The sequence below is a fragment of the Periplaneta americana genome, chromosome 6, assembly GCF_040183065.1.
Source record: "Periplaneta americana isolate PAMFEO1 chromosome 6, P.americana_PAMFEO1_priV1, whole genome shotgun sequence".
NCBI lineage: Eukaryota > Metazoa > Arthropoda > Insecta > Blattodea > Blattidae > Periplaneta > Periplaneta americana.
The window spans coordinates 182694679-182717362 of NC_091122.1; the positions used below are offsets into that span (position 1 = coordinate 182694679).

General features: G+C 34.9%; 1 protein-coding gene across 1 annotated transcript in view; it reads left to right on the forward strand.

Moving 5' to 3' along the window:
- Positions 1–22684, forward strand: part of LOC138702113 (CIMIP2 protein CG18335-like) — a 35172-nt gene that overhangs the window by 6930 nt on the left and 5558 nt on the right. The window contains exons 2-4 of the mRNA XM_069829701.1: positions 5888–6026; positions 9202–9298; positions 14035–14210. Coding sequence (XP_069685802.1) covers positions 5888–6026; positions 9202–9298; positions 14035–14210 — 412 coding nt within the window. The remainder of the gene's footprint in view (positions 1–5887; positions 6027–9201; positions 9299–14034; positions 14211–22684) is intronic.

Here is a 22684-nt window from a genome sequence, read left to right on the forward strand (position 1 = left end):
CGCATGCTTGGGATCCTGGAGGACGGGCGACGCTATCAGTGCATTATCTTAAACGACAACTGCTTTGAATGCTGAAACAGGCGTGATCCGTTTAATTCGAACCGGAGGCTTCCTAAAAGCGATGTGGACACAAAGACTGGTCCAAGGCTACGGAAATCTCTCAGTTGTAAGAACACATCTTTGTTCCGCGCTGCGACGTTTTTGTGTCGAGTAACTTGATATCACAAAGCGGGCGACTTGTTCAGTGAAAAGAGAAACCGTGGAGACGGACGGGTCTTTTCAACAAATCTGCTTTGTTTAACCACCTTGCATTTACGTCACCTTTGAAGATCATGAAACTGATTCCCAGAGTCTTTTCCCTTTCATGAATTGCCTTATAACCTTCACTTTCTTTCACAAGCAAACACACAAGAAAAAGAAACATTTCTTTATGAGAAAAATGTAGCTGGAGGTATGTGACAAGAGTTATGTTAGTTTAAAGGCGGACAAGTCTGACACGAGCCAGAACAAGGGACTTTTCTTCACGCTGTCTTGTTTACTAACAGCAAGTAATAGTAATATGCGTTACATGAGCGGTATGTTGAAGTTTTCATGTTCGAGGAAAAGTTTGAAAAAGCGAAACGTAGTTGAGCTTTTTTAATTCCCGAGAATTGAAAGAAAACATATCGCTCGTGTATCGTATATTATTTTGTGCGAAGATCGTTTATTACTAGACATCGGATTTTTAGGCACTAAAAATTGCAGTTTTAGGCGCCTAAAATAAGCTCAAAATTTGTAAAATTAGGCTCTATTTTAATGAAAATAGGCATTTTAGGCACATCAAGGTATCATACTTATTTCTTTCACTGAAATTTTTAGTTATACACTAAAATACGCACAAAAAAGTATGTTTAAACATTAAAAAAGAATACTATATTATATTTATAAACAGAGCTGCACAAATTTAATATATTGAAACTAATGAAATAATGATTATTGATATCAAGATTACTCATTTTAAGTTATTGAAATTCAGTTCCAGTTCGGAATTTAAAAGGTTAAAGTGTAGTGGTCTTAAAAAGAATTATACCTCAGGATAGCTCAATCAATGTATAAATATTATAGGCCTACTCATTAAAATTAATAGAATTTATATATTTCAACTATTGTTACATACCTGTTTGCTACAAATCTTGCAGAATATTATTTTTCCATCATAAGTGAATTCTGAATATTCTGTTAGCCATTGCCGGATCAATGTAGATTTTGCACTTATATTTTTCGGCATTATTGCGTTAAACTTCACAGGAAAACGTCCTACTCAAAACTTCTCAACACAAATAAGGTGAGGGAAAGAGCAACTGTTAACGAGCATTCAAATGAACCGTTGTTATTGAGATTCAATTGGACAAAAATACAAAGTTCCACTTATTGTTGCATTTCCTGGTAGTGTTAACACTAGGAGGGCCATTCTTTTAAATATTTTGTAACGGTTTACCCTACTAATTCGCAGTTTTACGACTTTTCATAAATATTTCAAAAACACTCTTTCTCTAAAAATTGTGATTTTTATGACTCTCTGAAGGGCAGTACAGCTAATCGGTTTCAGACCGAAAACAGTCATTTTCATAGTATAGTATATCTCTGAATCGGTAGCAGCACATGTTGTGATTGTTGCCTGCTTCAAAACTAAGGTTGGTTCTTTGTCGGCATTTATGCCTCCAAACATGTTAAATTCGGTGAAATCTATTGCGAGTGTCGTGAAATTCAAAACATTTTGTTTCCTTTATCAATGGTTTCATGGCCGGTGTGAAGCAAACTTTCCATTTTTTAAATGCCTTAAATTTCGCAGTGAATGCATGTATAAATTATAAAAAGTAAGAGTAAAATGCGAAACTTTACAGTGAGTTAGGCATTTTTAGGCGAATATTAACAAATTAGGCTCTAATAACCGTTTTAGGGCATTTTAGGGCACTATAAAACTCTTTGAATACCTTTCAATTTCCATGAAACACAAATATTAATAATTATTTTTACTTTTCTCCTAAAGAAACAAAATAGGCATTTGCCCTAGAATCCGATGTCTGTTATTACATACCTGAAAGAGGAATTTCTAATTAGTTGCAATGAAATCTCCATCTTGGTTTCTGTTCAATGACGGCAAATTTGCAAAACAAAAATATCTATCTTCAACATTGTTGCTTTAAAATGTTTTCTGTGTTTACTATACTCTAGCAGGCCGTGATATACGTCTGTCTTTTTTTTCCCCCAGTCTATGATGAGTCTGGAATCTTGTTGACTTTTTCACGACTTCCTTAATGTTACTTGCATCACGAATGCAGTAACTTTAGTGGAGTTGTAGAGTTTACTTAATTTTTGCAAATATTTAAAAACAATAATTAACAATGCAATTTAGGTGAAATTGCAGTGGTAAGTTTCCAATTTATAATTATTACTATATTGAACGTCTCTAAAAATAATATGTTAAAAGCCTAAAGCAGTAAAATCAATATGTCACTTAAGCGGTAAGAATAGGGAAATTGTTATTTGTGTTAGGTTGGGAATACTGAATGTGGAATTTTAGACTTTCCGCGGATTGGTTTTGTGCGGAAACCAAGCAAATACGCACGATCTCGCACAAAAGTTTCTTGAACCAATTTAATCTTCATATGGTTATTCGTGTGTGTGTATATACAGGGTGTTTAAAAAGGGATTCAATATTTTGAGAGGTAGTAGTAATCGATATTGATCAGATTTTTTATATTCAACAGATAATGGAGAAAAAATGGGAGTATAAGGGTACAGTACATCAGTTATTCATAGATTTCAAGAAGGCATATGACTCGGTTAAGAGAGAAGTTTTATATAATACTCTTATTGAATTTGGTATTCCCAAGAAACTAGTTCGATTAATTAAAATGTGTCTCAGTGAAACGTACAGCAGAGTCCGTATAGGCCAGTTTCTGTCAGATGCGTTTCCAATTCACTGCGGGCTAAAGCAGGGAGATGCACTATCACCTTTACTTTTTAACTTTGCTCTAGAATATGCCATTAGGAAAGTTCAGGATAATAGACAGGGTTTGGAATTGAACGGGTTACATGAGCTTCTTGTCTATGCGGATGACGTGAATATGTTAGGAGAAAATCCACAAACGATTAGGGAAAACGCGGGAATTTTACTGGAAGCAAGTAGAGACTTAGGTTTGGAAGTAAATTCCGAAAAGACAAAGTATATGACTATGTCTCGTGATCAGAATATTGTACGAAATGGAAACATAAAAATTGGAAATTTATCCTTCGGAGAGGTGGAAAAAATCAAATATCTTGGAGCAAGAGTAAGAAATATAAATGACACTCGGAGGAAATTAAATACAGAATAAATATAGGAAATGCCTGTTATTATTCGGTTGAGAAGCCATTGTCATCCAGTCTGCTGTCAAAAAATCTGAAAGTTAGAATTTATAAAACAGTTATATTACCGATTGTTCTGCATGGTTGTGAAACTTGGACTCTCACTTTGAAAGAGGAACAGAGATTAAGGGTGTTTGAGAATAAGGTTGTTAGGAAAATATTTGAGGCTAAGAGGGATGAAGTTACAGGAGAAAGTTACACAACACAGAACTGCACGCATTGTTCTCTTCACCTCATTTCCGAAGACATACTGAGCAAAAACTGTCATATAAACATTTGTCCTAATCTCAATATTTTCAGATTTACACTAATTTGAAGTCGTTTGTAAAATACCTTTTTTCTCTAGCTCTAAGGGTAAACGAATATTAAAAATAGAGAATGAAGTACTGTATTCAGAACTGTCATTTCTTTAATTGGCTTGTGTTCTAAAGCTAAAAATGTGTCGTTAATTGCTTTGCACAGATTTTATTTTTCAATTTTTAACTAAAAATGACATCGTTTTTACGTAAGTGGCGGTAAATCCTCGTGAATCACCCTGTATGAAACAAAACGTTAGCCCAAGGCAATTGTCCAGTCTTCGACATTTGACAGACGAGTGTTAGAAAATCTTTCCGCATTCAAATGTCTTGCTTGAACAAAACCATACTTACGATGCATGTCTGCCATTTCTCAAATTGAATTCACTTCCACCTCATGTTACCCGTAATTACACTGACTGAATGACCTTGTCGGGCTGTCAAAGGAGATAACTGAAACTCTGAAGTTACTCGTGGAGCACAACGTGATTGTCACATGACTCAACTCGTCCCTCGATAAGAACGAGCGCTGTTTGTGTCAACAGTTGAATAGTCCACGGCATTCGCGAAAACATGGTTAGAACCACGACTTTTAAAATAGGCTACATTCTTTTCTTAGTTTTGAGGTGCGAGAATAGAGAAATATCCTGTTCATGAAACGTCGTCAGTTAAGAGGGAAAATATTGTTTTCCCTTGCAAATTACTCAAAAGATGAGTGTTACCAGCAACTGCAGATCATGGGTGTATTCAGCTGTTAAATTAACAGAAATTACAGTGTTGCTATAGCAACACATATCCAATTCTAGGAGGTGTGTGTGGGGTTATACTATAGTGCATAATACAGACATTAAATATATTTTTAGTAAAATATTTATCATTATGTACAGGGTGGACCGTAAGTAGTGTCATTAATTTCAGGGAGTTATTTTTCGTGATATTTCAAACAAAAAAGTTTAATATAATTAATTTTGCACGGTTTTGCTTCCTTTTCCAGATAAAAGTTGTTTTATATGAAACATTTCATGGCGTGTTTTGTGAAAGCCATTCGTTTAATTCCCAATATGCTCAGTCAATTTAAGAGAGCAGTGTATTGTGATAATAAATGATTGGAAGAATTTTAGTTTTGTACTTTAAATGTGCAGAAATTTCATCCGGACAACTTTTCGTTCTGGAAAGGAATTTTACAATGTAAGTAAGTGAGTGAGTGAGTGAATGAGTGAGTGAGTGGGCGGATGGATGGATGGATAAATGAATAAGTGAATGAATGAATGGATGGATGGGTGGGTGGATGGATAAGTGAATGGATGGATGGATGGATGGATAAGTGAATGGATGGATGGATAAGTGGATGGATGCGTGGATGGATGGATAAGTGAATGGATGGATGGATGCATAGATGGATGGATGGATAAGTGAATGAATGGATGGATGGATGAATGGATGGATAAGTGAATGAATGGATGGATGCATGGATGGATGGATAAGTGAATGAATGGATGGATGGATAAGTGAATGGATTGATGGATGGATGGATGGATAAGTGAATGAATGGATGGATGCATGGATGGATGGATGGATGGATAAGTGAATGAATGGATGGATGGATAAGTGAATGGATTGATGGATGGATGGATGGATGGATGGATGGATAAGTGAATGAATGGATGGATGCATGGATGGATGGATGGATAAGTGAATGAATGGATGGATGGATAAGTGAATGGATTGATGGATGGATGGATGGATGGATGGATGGATGGATAAGTGAATGAATGGATGGATGCATGGATGGATGGATGGATGGATGGATAAGTGAATGAATGGATGGATGCATGGATGGATGGATGGATAAGTGAATGAATGGATGGATGGATGGATGGATAAGTGAATGGATGGATGGATAAGTGAATGAATGGATGGATGGATAAGTGAATGGATGGATGGATAAGTGAATGAATGGATGGATGGATAAGTGAATGAATGGATGGATGGATGAAAGGATGGATGGATAGGTGAATGAATGGATGGATTGATAAGTGGATGGATGGATTAATGGATTTATTAACTAGTGTCTGGTTATGTTCTCAGATATAGTATTTACTTAAACATTTTAATACAGTGCGCTTTAAAATTCAGTATTATTTAAAACAGGATTGAAGATCGAACAGTAACGGTAAATGTGCGTGATTCTGTTTGCGTAGGTACACAGGGTACTGCCCACAGTACCGCTACAGGGTCGGCCACACGTACGGCGGCCAGACCCACAAACTGCTGCTGGACCCCACTGTCAGTCACTCCGAAAAGCTCGTGCTGTCCGACAGAACAGTTGACGACTACCAGGTTCGTTTGTTTAACAGCAATCAATACTTACTGTATGCAATATCAACATTTTACTCCAGATCTGGAGAGCCCAACCTCTGCTCTCTTATTTAACTGGCTACACTGCACCAAACGAGGCTGGAGTGATATCTCGGGCAGAGTTCGTGAATATTCAGGTTTCTACCAAGCATTTCAGTTTGTGCACATTTTACAATCGCTCTGTTACAGCTACATCATCGTGCTTCTGAATAGTTTCTGTAGTTTAGAAATAATAATAATAATAATAATAATAATAATAATAATAATAATAATGATTTATTTAGCCTGGCAGATTTAAGGCCATACGGCCTTCTCTAACACTCAACCAGGAGTAAAACTGCGTTACGAAAAACACTACAAATTTACAAAGTACACTACAATTTTACACACAAAACTGAATAAGATAATAATAATAAAATGTAAACAACAAATAAGTAGAAATCAGACATAATATATAACATACAGAAAGAAGGGAAAAAGCATAATAAAATGTGAACAGAAGGTCAAAATAAATGAGACATACAAAGTATAAAAAATAAGACAATTATTGATGGTAATAATAATAATAATAATAATAATAATGATAATAATAATAATAATAATAATAATAATAATAATAATAATGAAACTCAGTCTTTTTATTTCCAATTTTTCTTGGTAAGCCAGTTTACCCAGTTCTTTACTGTTCAAAATTACTTGAACAGAGTTCATTGTTTACGTTTGTTAAAAATTAATACATAACACAATTTACAAAAGCGTGTGTTCAGTAATATATTTTGATTCACAACGCACTGATACACTACAGTCTATACCAGTACTGTAATCCCATTCGCATTGATTGATTTCTATAAATACATGCCAGTAAATATTATTCTTAAATAATATACATCACCATACAGATATTTAAATTCATACCACCATCACATTCAGCCAGCACGTGTTTGAAAGCCAAACTGTGCTATTTTGCTGACACTGAAGTATAGTAATTCACAAACTACACTGTCGTAGCAGCACTGTACACACATCCACACAAAGTAAACGTTCCGACAGTGAGAGGCTAAAATACAGACTATTAAATTTCCTCCTCGAGATATAGCACATGAACGATAGCATCGATGCACCTGACATCTGTAGGATAGATTCACTGTTCACTTAACGCTTTGTGCTCTTGACGAGTCATAAGCGGCCAGCGAAAGACAATTTTCTCCCGCGCATGCGTGAAATTCCTGTAACCTTCTTGAAAAGAGCACGGCTTGTACGTGAACGGATGTTGCCAAGTTTACATAAGAAGTTTATGCAAGATGCAGGAAGTTTAAAATACTCGATTCTGATATTATACATCCCCACTACGTCAATACGGTATCTATAATAATAATAAATCTGTAGCCGGAATTTTTCTGGTAATTTTCGATTTTCCAAAAATAATTGGTCCTAACATATATAATTAACCGCCCTGAAACCGAAAATCGCGCTTTTGAAATTTTTGTTTGTATGTCTGTCTGTCTGTCTGTCTGGACGTTTGTTACCTTTTCACGCGATAATGGCTGAACCGATTTATATGAGAATTGGAATATAAATTAAGTTTGTTGTAACTTAGAATTTAGGCTATATGGCATTCAAAATAATTCATTTAAAAGGAGGGTTATAAGGGGGCTTGAATTATATAAATTGAAATATCTCGCTTATTATTAATTTTCATTAAAATATTACATAAAAAAGTTTCTTCAAAAATAATTTCCGATAAGTTTTACTCTATGCAAAACTTTGATAGGACTGATATTTAGTGAGATAAATGAGTTTCAAAATTACAATAACAACGCCATCTAAGGCGGTGTAATGAAATAAAAAACAAATGACTTCGTCTATAAGGGGCCTTAGTCAACAACAATCGAAAGCTATGAAACATAGCCTACAGAGAATGTTTCTGTGTTTGTATGAAGTAATATCGGAAGCTAAATTAACCGATTTGTATTATTAATTATTATTTCACCATTGGAAAGTGTAGTTTCTCTAGATGGACATAATGCTATAATGTTATTACAGTAACTTCTGAGTGAATCGAGGACAGGTAAGATTAAAATAGCTTCTTATGCACAGAAAACTTGATAGGCTATTCTGTACATTCGTTTCCTGTATTTCTTAAAATAATGTTTACGTACACGTTCATTTTAATCTCAGAGAATTAATGAACAACGAGAGTGTATTGATTTAGTATGCAGTAATAGTACGTTAGCTTAGCATTCCATTATTTTATAATCCAAATTTAACTATGCTCAATTGAAACGTGTTAAAATATATAAAATACATATGCAATAAATGCAATGCAAAAAAATTGGGTAATGAGCCAAGCAGATTATGTTGCGCTGTTGTAAAAGTTGTTCCTCCAGAGATTCAAGAGCTCCCACAACAAATTAAAAACTTACTTATCGGAGCACATCCGTTATCAACAGACTTTTTATATAATATAATATAATATAATATAAGTTATTTAAGTTATTTGAAGGGTTCAGAACCATAGTGGGCCAAGCACCATTTACTGAATACGTAGAAAACAAGGGTTAAAATTAAGTTATTACCATAATTCAATGGAAACATATAGCAAGTAAAATAAAGTATACACATTAAATCTAAATGATGTCACTCTTCATTAAACTATGGTTGAATGTAATAAAAATTAGAAACATGTTAAAGGAATTGTCATTGCACCAAATGAGTGCTCTCTGGACCAAAATGACCGCATTTTAATTATTTAAATACAATTTAAATTAAGTAACATATTAAACGATTTATCCTTCTATCAAACACGAATGTTCCCTGGATCAAACGTCCTATTTTAATTATGTAATTACTTTATATTTATTTCTCACGGGTGCAGCGGAGCGCACGGGTACGGCTAGTTAAATAGTAAAACTAGTCGTGCTTTAATGGAAACAAGGTGTTCACGTGCTCTTGTGCTCTTATTGACGCACCGCCACTGCATTTGAACCTAGGTAATTTGATCGCAGAAAAGTTTTATACAATAGAAGAAGTGTCTGAACTCGGTTCACTTTCCGATCTTCGATCAAAGTTGATCTTTAGTCAGGGAGTTTTATACAATTGGGCCTGAGAAAGAGAAGTAAACTGCTGTTCCTTATTTACTTGTTATTTCTTGACGCAGGTATATCGACCTCCGGAACGAGATATTGATATCGTGAAGGCGCGCTTCCGGTTCGGGGACACCGTCTACCAGCATCCTTTCGTTCCAGGATATGAGGGTAATAACACATGCGGGCGAGCGAGGGTGACTCCCCTACAGGGGTGCATGCTAATGCCTCACCTAATTGTGACATTGGAATTTCGCTTCCTGTGATTCAATAATACAAGTGGGGTAATTGGAATCACAGTTCTCGCTTCCAGCAGGGGGGACCAAAATAATCCATTAGGGCCAAATCACGGCTTTATACAGCACATCACGCCGTGAACAACCTGAACGGGACTCAATCGTATGGAGATTTGGTGAGAAGTCCTGTGATCAAGTTTACTATAAGTATAGGGTATTTCAAAAGTCAGTTCAAACATTAAACCGCTATAAATATTATAATATTTGAGATAGGTGGAAAAAAAAAAACATCACAGTGTTGGGCAAACAACGGGCTTTACAAACCATTGGGAAGATGTCCGCCGTTCTCTTGTTCAACGTACAGCAGCCGTGGCGAAAATGCGACTAGCGAGCACATCGTGGCTCACAATGATGACTGTGCATTTTTCTTGCTTCCTACCTCCCCCAACCCCAACCCTCTCACTCACTGGAGTCAAACTCCGTTCCATTTGTATTTATCTCTGACCTGCGAGTGGCGTATCGTCGCAATGTCTCTCTCGAAACCATGTACCTCTACAAAAACGAAAGTTTCAACTAGGATGAGAGGACGCATTTTTTTTGCTGCCAATGTCATGAGAATATTAAATGTATGATTTGTTCACAAGCATTACGAGGAAAACGGTTGTATAACATAAAACGTCATTATACTACATGTCACTCATGAAACATTAAAAGGTTAAGTGTTGTTGTTGTTATCGCCATCATCATCATCATCATCATCATCATCATCATCATCATCATCATCATCATCATCTCTGTACGTCGATCCTTTTTCAGCAGATGTACTAATAATGCGGTTAGATCTTCAATTTAAACTCACAGATTTACTATGTGACGTTAAATGAAAGCTAGGTGTAAGGACTTGACAAATGTTGAACTTTTCAAATCTATACAAAAAAATGAATAATTATCCGAAGCTTCGTTCTTTCGCTTGCTCTGTTGAAGCCATGTTCGCTACAATTTAAGTTTGTGAAAAATTATTTTCAACAATTAAAACAGTAAAAACCAAATTTAGATCAAGACTGACAGACAAATACCTTCGTGATCAACTACGTTTGGCAGTAAGTGACATAATTCCTGATTTTGAAACTCTGTTGCAGAGACATTCTGAAGACAGTTAATTTTAGGTTGTGATATTGTTCATTTATTGTTCATTTCTTTCTTCGTTACACGTACTAAACATTAGTTTGTAGCCTTGTACTGTATAAAATTATACTTAAGTGCTTGACGTAAGGAAAATGAAAATCCGTTAATAAGTCAGACAGTTGCTTCACTTCCCCTTCGGGTGTCCGCCTCCCTCCATAGGTGCTACACAGTGGCTCGGCGCACGATCACATTTTCGCCACGGCTGACGTACAGCATTCTGTCTGCAACCCCATGCACAGCATTTGCAGACAATATCTTGGAATATTGGCAATTTCTTGCATCTTTCAGTTGCAGTAGGGTTGTTGGATGTGTCAGGAAAACTCATTCTTAAGGTAACCCCACAACCAAAACTCGGCCGGATTGAAATCTGGAGATCGCGGAGGCCACGTTGTTGGAAAGTGCCCATTGATGACTTTGGTCGGAAAACTAACCTCAATTACGCGTGTTAACTCAACCATTAATTTTGTTAATACGTTATTTTACGACGCTTTATCAACGTCTTAGGTTATTTAGCGTTTGAATGAGATAAAGTTGATAATGCCGGTGAAATGAGTCCGGGCTCCAGCACCGAAAGTTACCCAGCATTTGCTCATATTGGGTTGAGGGAAAACCACGGAAAAGCCTCAACTATGTAACTTGCCCCGACCGGGAATCGAACCCGGGCCACCTAGTTTCCCGGTCAGACGCGCTAATCGTCACTCCATAGGTATCACCTTCATTTCATTCAGACGCTAAATAACCTAAGATGCTGATAAAGCGTCGTAAAATAAGCTACTAAAATAAAAATAATACAGTAATAGAGGGAAAAAAAATGTTGAATATTTCCAAAATTTTACTGCTGTAAGCTGTACCTAACCTTACTCACTTACTTATTTACTGGCTTTTAAGGAACCCGGAGGTTCATTTCCGCCCACACATAAGCCCGCCATTGGTCCCTATCCTGAGCAAGATTAATCCAGTCTCTACCATCATATCCCACGTCCCTCAAATCCATTTTAATATTATCCTCCCATTTTTTCTCCAATATCTGTCGAATACAAAAAATCTGTTCAATAGTCGATCTATTACGCCTGAAACCACACTGATGATCCCCAATAATTTCATCTACATATGGAGTTAATCTTCTCAAAAGGATATTGGACAAAATTTTGTACGACGTCAACAGAAGTGATATTCCTCGAAAGTTACTACAGTTAGTCTTGTCCCCCTTCTTAAAGATAGGTACGATTATGGACTCCTTCCATTGTTCTGGTACAATTTCCTTTTCCCAAATTGCAAGTACAAGCTTATAAATTTCGCTAGATAATACGCTTCCACCCTCTTGTATTAATTCTGCTGGAATTTGATCGATACCTGGAGACTTATACTTTTTCAGATTTTCTATCGCAATTTCGACTTCAGAAAGTATTAAAGCTGTACCTAACCCCTTAAAATAATTACAAACCCTTACATTTGCGACGCCACGGAGTAAGCTGAACTTGTAGCACGCAGTTCAGCTGTCTTTACGCCCAATCGTAATGCTGGGCCTTATCGGACTGTAGCAGTGAGTTATACAGTGTCCAAGAATTTCTGGGTATTTGCAGCGACAACATTTGCAAGTCTCAAATCTTCATCACTCTTGCTGTAGTTAGGTCAGTTTTTTATCAAGCTGTCCAAACCAATATTATATGTTTTGTTTGTACGTATTGTCAGTATTCATAAACATCGCTCTTATCGCCATGGATACCGCATCGGTCTCTCTGAATAATGTTTATTATATAAATCAACAGTATCGCGTGTGTTGGTTTATTCCATTGGGTTGATAAGCTGGCAAAACAGTAAAAATAAGCGATGATAGCAGGAAAAACAAACACACAGCCCAACCTACACAAAGAAGCAGATTCATGAGCTAGCGCCTGTGAGTTACGAGAACGCCACCCGCTTATGAAAGCTGGCAGAGAAGTGGTCTGACCAGCACGGCGTCTGACATCACCGAATGGATTGAAAAGATTTGCACAGAAGAAAGCCGATTTATTTCTTGAGATATTAAAAATTGAACTAATTTTTTTATTAATCATGTCTAATTTTACATTTATCTATGGATCCTAAAAATTAAAGCGCGATTGATTTATTATCACAAGAGCTACGGGTCGTCCTCTGTAGCGTAGTTGGTATAGCGCTGGTCTTCTATGTTCGAGGTTGCGGGTTCGATCCCGGCCGAGGTCGATGGCATTTCAGTGTGTTTAAATGCGACAGGCTCATGTCAGTAGATTTACTGGCATGTAAAAGAACTCCTACGGGACAAAATTCCGGCACACCGGCCACGCTGATATAACCTCTGCAGTTGCGAGCGTCGTTAAATAAACCATATTTTTAATTTAATTTTTTAACAAGAACTACGACGTGATAAAGTTTAACGGTGCGGTGAAGATCGCTCTCGTCTGCTTGCTGAGAGCGACAACGAAAGAACCAAAATGGCGGACGATTATACCTAGTATTTATAGAGCCTTAGACTATACCAGGTAATTGTTAATTTTATTGTCTGTGGCTCAAAAACAATTCTTTTTTCCTTTTAGTAGTATATTGTTTTAATGTATTATTATTATTATTATTATTATTATTATTATTATTATTATTATTATTAAAATCCACAAACGATTACGGAAAACACGGAAATTTTACTTGAAGCAAGTAAAGAGATAGGTTTGGAAGTAAATCCGGAAAAGACAAAGTATATGATTATGTCTCGTGACCAGAATATTGTACGAAATGGAAATATAAAAGTTGGAAATTTGTCTTTTGAAGAGGTGGAAAAATTCAAATATCTGGGAGCAACAGTAACAAATATAAATGATACTCGGGAGGAAATTAAACACAGAATAAATATGGGAAATGCGTGTTATTATTCGGTTGAGAAGCTTTTATCATCCAGTCTGCTGTTAAAAAATCTGAAAGTTAGAATTTATAAAACAGTTATATTACCGGTTGTTCTGTATGGTTGTGAAACTTGGACTGTCACTTTGAGAGAGGAACATAGGTTAAGGGTGTTTGAGAAAAGGTGCTTAGGAACATATTTGGGGCTAAGCGGGATGAAGTTACAGGAGAATGGAGAAAGTTACACAACACAGAGCTGCACGCATTGTATTCTTCACCTGACATAATTAGGAACATTAAATCCAGACGTTTGAGATGGGCAGGGCATGTAGCACGTATGGGAGAATCCAGAAATGCATATAGAGTGTTAGTTGGAAGACCGGAGGGGAAAAGACCTTTGGGGAGGCGGAGACGTAGATGGGAGTATAATATTAAAATGGATTTGAGGGAGATGGGATATGATGGTAGAGACTGGATTAATCTTGCTCAGGATAGGGACCAATGGCGGGCGGCAATGAACCTCCGGGTTCCTTAAAAGCCAATAAGTAAGTAAGTAAGTGTATTTAATAAATCTCCGACATTTCCATTATAATTACGACTGCATTTTAAGTGGGTTTGTCTTGTTATGTGCAGGGTTCGTCCCCCGGCAGAATGGGTTATTTGGGCAGCGATTCTCTGTGGTCGCCACAGAAGCTCTGGCGGAAGATGAGCGCCAGAGGATGAAGGACCGCTCGGCGCTGAACCAGCTGAACCTGCAGGTGGCGCTGCAGAGTGGTCGGTACTGCCCGCGTGATCTGGACGATCGACAGGTAGGCCCGCTGTCTAGTTTTGATTTCATTGAAAACTAGCAGGTTCTGAAGTTCAAAATGTGTTTAAGTAGGGCCAAGCTCAAGACAGCATACGGCATACTTTGACTAAGAAACTGTAATACGTGTGCACAGAAATTAACCTAGTAGGCCTTGCAGGACATATCGAAAAAGGTCCAAAGTAGAAGAGAAGATAATACTAAGGAATACGCTACTGGAGTTAATCCTTAATTTCACAAAGTATCCTATAGGATACAAGAGGTTAATAGGCTATATGCTATAATTTTAATAGAACAATAGAAAAAAATTGGTAGGAAATAGTAATATGCGTTACAAGAGCAGTATGTTGACGTTTTCATGTTCGTGGAAAAGATTGAAAAAGCGAAACGTAGTTGAGCTTTTTTAATTTCCGAGAACATGAAAACAAACATACCGCTCGTGTATCGTACATTATTTTGTGCGAAGATCGTTTATTACGTGCCTGAAAGACGAATTTCTAATTAGTTGCAATGAAATCTCCATCTTGGTTTCTGTTTAATGACGGCAACTTTAGAAAACAAAAATATCTATACTCCAGCAGGCCGTGATATACGTCTGTCTTTTTTTTCCCCCCAGTCTATAAATGCGAACTTAAAACAAACGGTAAGGTTATGTAATGATTTATTTTTCATTTTAATATTTTAACAATATTATTTATATAACTTATTGCAGTAATAACATCGGCATCTGGAATCTCGTTGATTTTTTCACGGCTTCCTTAATGTTACTTGTATCAGGAATGCAATAAGTTTCGTGGAGTAGTAGACTTTACTTAATTTTTGCAAATATTTAAAAACAATAATTAACATTGCAATTTAGGTGAAATTGCAGTGGTAAATTTCCAATTTATAATTATTACTGTGTTAAACGTTTCTAGAAATAATATGTTAAAAGCCTAGAGCAGTAAAATGAATGTCGCGCTTAAGCGGTAAGAAGAGGGAAATTGTTATGTGTGTTACGTTGGGAATACTGAATGTGGTATTTCACAGTTACCGCGTATTGGTTCTGTGCGGAAAACAAGCAAATACGCACGATCTCGCACAAATTAAAATTTCACAATACTATAATATTGTACAACATATAAAATATGGACATTGCTATAGTTGTTTTCTTTACGGTCCGACACGGTTTAATAAATTAGTGTGAGAAATGAAGTTTTGCCAATTTAAGCAAATACTTTAATAATACCGGACAGCTACCAGTTCTGCGCGCGAACGACGCTGGTGCTGCTACCTAGGCGGCCGGTGTGGAGATACTCGCGAAACGAGCTGTAATCAACTGCAATGTATATTGTTGCTGGGCTAGTTAATAGTTTTATTATTTAGTGCTGTGTTAAAATGTCAGGGTGTATATGTGCTGTTTATAATTGCTACAAAATTACAGCATTACAAATTGCTCCAAATCGTACTTTCGATTTCCGACAGTTCATAAAACGTGAGTCAACAAAATTCTTTATTAGGCCTAATGCGTTTGTCTCTGTGTTGATAAAACAATAAAAATTAGCTTTTTCATTTAGGCCTAATAAATGAATAGAAGTTAAAATATATTGGAAATTTTAAGGTTTTAGCACATTAAGTTTCATTGTTGTCCACATGCCGTTACTAATTATTACAAGCATCAGATTACTACCAATTTTATCTTTGCAGTTGTCAGCAATGGGATATAAAGCGTTATTGTAAATTCATTCTTAATGTCAGAATTAATTTTGTCTCACTAAAGCAAAGAAAAAATACGCAACAATTAATTACGGAAAATAATATGAAGCATGCAATATTTCTTACAATATGCAGCTTTGATATAAAATAATGTTACATTAAATACGGTACTATTCAACATTTCTTAATTGTCTCGTATATTATTCCACATTAATACCTCACGTTTTAAACAAAAGTCCGATTTCCGCTATGTTAATATTAGTATTTGTGGACGTAATTCGACACCGCTCCGCTAGATGTCAAGTCCACGATATTTCACACTCACGTCAATGCTGCTAGTATACGGCTGTCCGGTATTATTATAGTAAGGTATTTGGTAATACTGCTGTCTTTTTACTAGTAGACACATTTGAGAGTTTACACTCTTCATTTCAGAAAACTAATCACATGGATATTAAAATACTGGAAATAACAGTCACATACAGGCCGGTACAGGGACATCATTTTATTTTTACTAACATTTTTAATATTAACTTGGCTATACCTTTGGATCAACGGCGTTTCCTACCCCCTTCCACGACTGGAGTTCGATGATACTGGCGTAATATACAAACAAATCATTCACTAGGTATAGGAGGGAAGAAAAGTAGTTCATCCATTTACGTAAACTAGGAAATGTCGCGATTTTGAGTTTGATAATTTTCATTAGGTTTTTGTTTAATAAAAATACAGTACAGTGTTAACAATGAGTGTTTTTACTCACGAACTGAGCTATCCATGTGGACGTATTCATTATGCAGTGTATATTATACTGTCTACAGCACATTAGCGTACAATATAGACAATGAAGTTAAATTGAAAAATTATCATAATATGGATATTTAAACGCATTTTTGAAAATGGTGGCTGTTGATTTCGATACAGGCTTCAGTTCTAATGTGCATATTATCGCACTATAGACTATTGCACCTAATCCCAATTACCGTTTCGTCCTTCGTACTAGCAACTCATGTTGAAATAATTCTGTACCTACTGTATACAAGAGTACCTTACGTACTGTAAATTCAATCTTCACTTCTGCCCGATCCGAAAAGATAAAATTACTCAGACATGCTATCTACTGTCCGTCCAAGTGGTTATGTCGTAGGGTTGTAGAAAGGGAGGAAATCACGTGACAGTTAATTACTTAACGAGGTCCTTTTATTTAAGTTATTTTAAACAGTCGTATAATATTACGCAGACGTCCAATTCCTAACAGAAATTAATGTTCTCAGAAAAGAGCTAAGACAGCCCAGCCACTAGCTGGCGAATAAAAGCAGGTGGGGGAAACCGGGATACGACATAGGCAAATGGACGACAGTATCTGTGCGAAAATGATTCAATATTGAAAGCTCTTTCGTCACTGGAAAACGCGAACATATTTTGGAACATACTGTTTACTATGGCCGTAAGGCTACTATGACTGTAAATGCGGTCTTGGATCTGTGTGGAGGACGGTTGAATTTCATTAGTAGAACGGGTGGGAGTGAAATAATTCAAAACCTCAGGTACAATAAAAACTGAAGTAAAAATAAAATGATGTCCCTGTACATGTAACAGATAATATCAGAACAGAAGTTACTGAATTCACTAATCTTGTTTACAAACCATGCCACAAGCCGACGTAGCGCCACAGTTTAACCTTTAACACTAGCGACTATAGCAGACGGAAGTGACGATTTCACCTACATAGTTACCAAATGTTGCGCATAGAACTAGAAGCAAGCAGTGTTGACATAGGCTATTTTTTTTTTCGTTTTATATCTGAAGAATAAATTAACATATTATTATTACAACTTTTTTCCAATGATAATATTTCTTTTACGTGTAATAATTTTTTCTTTGATCGTAATTCAGCCATTCAGTGTTCTGCCCAGTAGCAGGTCTTTCACTGCAAACCCAGAATTCTCCAATCTTTCCTATTTCCTGCCTTCCTCTTTGTCTCCGCATATGATCCATATATCTTAATGTCGTCTATCATCTGATATCTTCTTCTGCCCCGAACTCTTCTCCCGTTCACCATTCCTTCCAGTGCATCCTTCAGTAGGCAGTTTCTTCTCAGCCAGTGACCCAACCAATTTCTTTTCCTCTTCCTGATCAGTTTCAGCATCATTCTTCCTTCACCCACTCTTTCCAACACAGCTTCCTTTCTTATTCTGTCTGTCCATTTCATATTTATTTATTTATTTACTTATTTATTTATTTAATTCATTTATTTATTTATTTATTTAATTATTTATTTATTTATTATTTATTTATTTAGTTAGTTATTTAGTTATTTACTTATTATTTACTTACTTATTTATTTATTTATTTATTTATTTATTATATATTTATTTAGTTATTTATTTATTTTTTATTTATTTTTTATTATTTTATTTATTTATTATTTTTTTATTTTTTATTTTTTATTTATTTATTTATTTAGTTATTTAATTAGTTATTTATTTACTTAGTTATTTATTTATTTACTTAGTTATTTATTTATTTATTTATTTATTTATTTATTTAGTTATTTATTTATTTTAGTTATTTATTTAGTTATTTATTTATTTATTTAGTTATTTATTTATTTATTTAGTTATTTATTTATTTAGTTAGTTAGTTATTTATTTATTTAGTTATTTATTTATTTAGTTATTTATTTAGTTATTTATTTATTTAGTTATTTATTTAGTTATTTAGTTATTTATTTATTTAGTTATTTATTTATTTAGTTAGTTATTTATTTATTTAGTTATTTATTTATTTAGTTATTTATTTATTTAGTTATTTATTTAGTTATTTATTTATTTAGTTAGTTATTTATTTATTTAGTTATTTATTTAGTTAGTTATTTATTTATTTAGTTATTTATTTAGTTAGTTATTTATTTATTTAGTTATTTATTTATTTAGTTATTTATTTATTTAGTTATTTATTTATTTAGTTATTTATTTATTTATTTAGTTATTTATTTAGTTAGTTATTTATCTATTTAGTTATTTATTTATTTATTTATTTATTTATTTATTTATTTATTTAGTTAGTTATTTATTTATTTAGTTATTTATTTGTTTATTTATTTATTTATTTAGTTATTTATTTATTTAGTTATTTATTTATTTAGTTAGTTAGTTATTTATTTATTTAGTTATTTATTTATTTAGTTATTTATTTTATTTGTTTGTTTGTTTGTTTCACTAGCTAGCAAGTACAAATTAAATTTATAAAACAAAAATATTTCTAGCCACTACCGTAAGAGCCAGGCTCGTGTACGGTGTGGTCTTAGTCAATAATGTAACATAAAATTTACAAGGACAGTTTACTAAATACAGTAAGTAACTTAATTCAAACCAATAAATACAACACAAGAGCAAGAATAAAGAAGAAAAGAGAGAAAAATACACATTTAATATAAATTGACAATCCGACAGAAGCTAGTGATATTCAATAAAAACATGAATATAGTCGACAGAAATAAAAGGTAAAAAAAAAAAATATTATATATCATGGATAATTTTACAAATTTCTTTTTTAAAAGCTTCAATTTTAAAATATTTCAAATTTGGAAAATGGTTTGTAATTTTATTATAAAGTCTTGCTCCATTCTTCTCCATATCCACATTTCAAATGCTTCTATTCGCTTCTCTTCACTTCGTCGTAATGTCCATGTTTCTGCCCCATACAATGCCACACTCCACACAAAGCACTTCACTAGTCTCTTCCTTAGTTCCTTTACCAGAGGTTCACAGAAGATGCTCCTTTTTCTATTAAAAACATCTTTTGTGCGAGATCGTGCGTATTTGCTTGTTTTCCGCACAGAACCAATACGCGGTAAGTGTGAAATACCACATTCAGTATTCCCAACGTAACACACATAACAATTTCCCTCTTCTTACCGCTTAAGCGCGACATTCATTTTACTGCTTTAGGTTTTTAACATATTATTTTTAGAGACGTTTAACATAGTAATAATTATAAATTGGAAACTTACCACTGCAATTTCACCTAAATTGCAATGTTAATTATTGTTTTTAAATATTTGCAAAAATTAAGTAAAGTCTACTACTCCACGAAACTTATTGCATTCCTGATACAAGTAACATTAAGGAAGCCGTGAAAAAATCAACAAGATTCCAGATGCCGATGTTATTACTGCAATATGTTATAGGCCTATAAATAATATTGTTAAAATATTAAAATGAAAAATAAATCATTACATAACCTTACCGTTTAAGTTCGCATTTATAGACTAGGGGGAAAAAAAAGACAGACGTATATCACGGCCTGCTGGAGTATAGTAAACATAGAAAACATTTTATAGCAACAATGTTGAAGAAAGATATTAAGTTTTTCGAAGTTGCCGTCATTAAACAGAAACCAAGATGGATATTTCATTGCAACTAATTAGAAATTCGTCTTTCAGGTATGTAATAAACGATCTTCGCACAAAATAATGTACGATACACGAGCGGTATGTTTGTTTTCATGTTCTCGGAAATTAAAAAAGCTCAACTACGTTTCGCTTTTTCAATCTTTTCCTCGACCATGAAAACGTCAACATACCGCTCTTGTAACGCATATTACTATTATTATTATTATTGTTATCCTCCTCTTGTCTTCCTGGCAGCAGCTCAAATTCCATAATGATGGGGGAAAATTTACAATATAATTATGGACAATCCGTAATAGTTGGCACCTCTGTATGGACAACACATTTTGTTGATTGTGCCTTCCAGCCAGGGTTGTAGTCCCAAACTTTACAGTGCCGGAGCTCTTTGTTTTTTAACCTTTGGGAAAGGGGGAAGGTTTGGTTTCAAAAAAATAATAAGACAAAGAAAGAAATGCTATAAAGTAAGACTGTAAGGAGAATGCAAGGCAACACCAATCAATATCTACTGCATTTAGCTTCTGAAGCTCAAGTAAACCGAAATGGTCACTATAAGGGTGTCTTTCTGCGCAATGTAGTAAGCTGATCTAAATTTCGCTTTTGTTGCTTCACGGTGGACTGCTCTCGTTTATTCGTCAACATTTTCAATTGATTGCTTTTCAGACGCATCAATAATTTTTTGTGCTATATTATGAGTAGACTTCGTGGAATTGCCATGAGAATCGCAAGGTTTACTGCGCACGCGGTATAGACTGTATGAGAATGGGGCGTGCAACGGATGGAGTATGCCTCTGATGTAAACACTGAGCAGTATGCTGCGGTTACAATAAAACCTGTATGCTGCATTCAAGAAATATAATGAATGATCATTGAAGTAGGAAATGTCTAAACATGTAAATACACAATTATTTTATGGTGAGATATATTAACTCTTAAAATTTAATGTAAGATAGGCCTACTCACATCATTTTTGAATACAGTATGTGCAGTGAAGAGTTACGTACATTTTGAGCGACTGCAAAGTAACCTCCTCCGATGGTCACTTAAACAGTTTTTATTTTGGGAAAATGTACTTTCAACGTCACACGATGTAATACGTACATATTTGAAGAACGGGAAGTCACTACTTTTTAGTATACACCAACTTCAGATGTCTTGTTGTGACCTAATAGTACATGATTTGTAGTACGAAGTTGTGAATAGGCAACATTTTTAGCAATAATGTTTCTCAACTTACATTTCATTTTTTTCTGAAATTAGTGAATTGTTATTTTAGATAACGGTTTGTAATACTTTATCCACTACATTAAGGGCTTCTGAGAGTTGTAGTTTAGACGATTCTAACAGGGTGATGTTTTTGGACAGGATTTTAAAATCAGAATCAATGAACAGAATATCTTCCAATAGCTGTTCAGAAGGCAATGATTTTACAGCTGCAACAGCGGAACTGTCTGTGCTATCCAATGCATCAATTACCTCCATTATTTTGCCGTAATGTTCTGCATAATAATTAACAGCATCCAACCACGTTCCCCAACGGGTCAAGACTGGCTGCGGGGGTAAGGGTATTCCAGGGGCAATTGTTTGGAACAGCAACACTCTCATTGTAGTATGTTTGATTGAATTCTTGTCTGCACTGAACAAATGTTAAGCTTTGACTATTCCAACCACAGTAATGCAAAAGCAAGTGCTTACATAGGTATACATTAGCTGTAGCTGCTCTATCTATTTGGACCGGTCACAACTCTTAACATGAACTGCTTATACTACGAGACCGGGCGGTCTCTTACATCCTCTATATTACCGTACATCGGCAACCTGATAGCATGATGCGTGTGGCAATCAGTGGCGTAGCATGAAATTTTGAGCAGGGGAAGCTAACTCAAGTTGTCTTTCATGCAATATGAGAAAACGTATTACAAAAATATAGTCTTAAAATAAATAGTAGTCAATGTCAAGTCAGCAGTCGAAGATTGGTTGGAACCTCGTAAGTAACACCAATAAGGCATGACCTCAAATGATACGTAGTAAAATATGATTTCACGGTTTACACATATCTCTAACAAATAGACACGTATACGTATAACATTAGCTCACTCCCTGTCATACTTAGAGAAATCACAATATTAGTATCATTACGTAAGTATGCGTCTGTCTTTTGGTTGTGTCCTTCATTGACAGCAAGGGAGTCGGTCATTTGTTCTTTAAATCACACTTTTTTTTCGTAAGTCAGTCTTGATAATACAATTGTCCTAAAAAAATTCAAGTAAATTAGTGTCAGGAACTGTTATTTCGCTCATTATTTATTATATCAGCCACAATGCACACTAACACTTCAACTGAACACAACTGACGAAAAGGGATAACTCGGA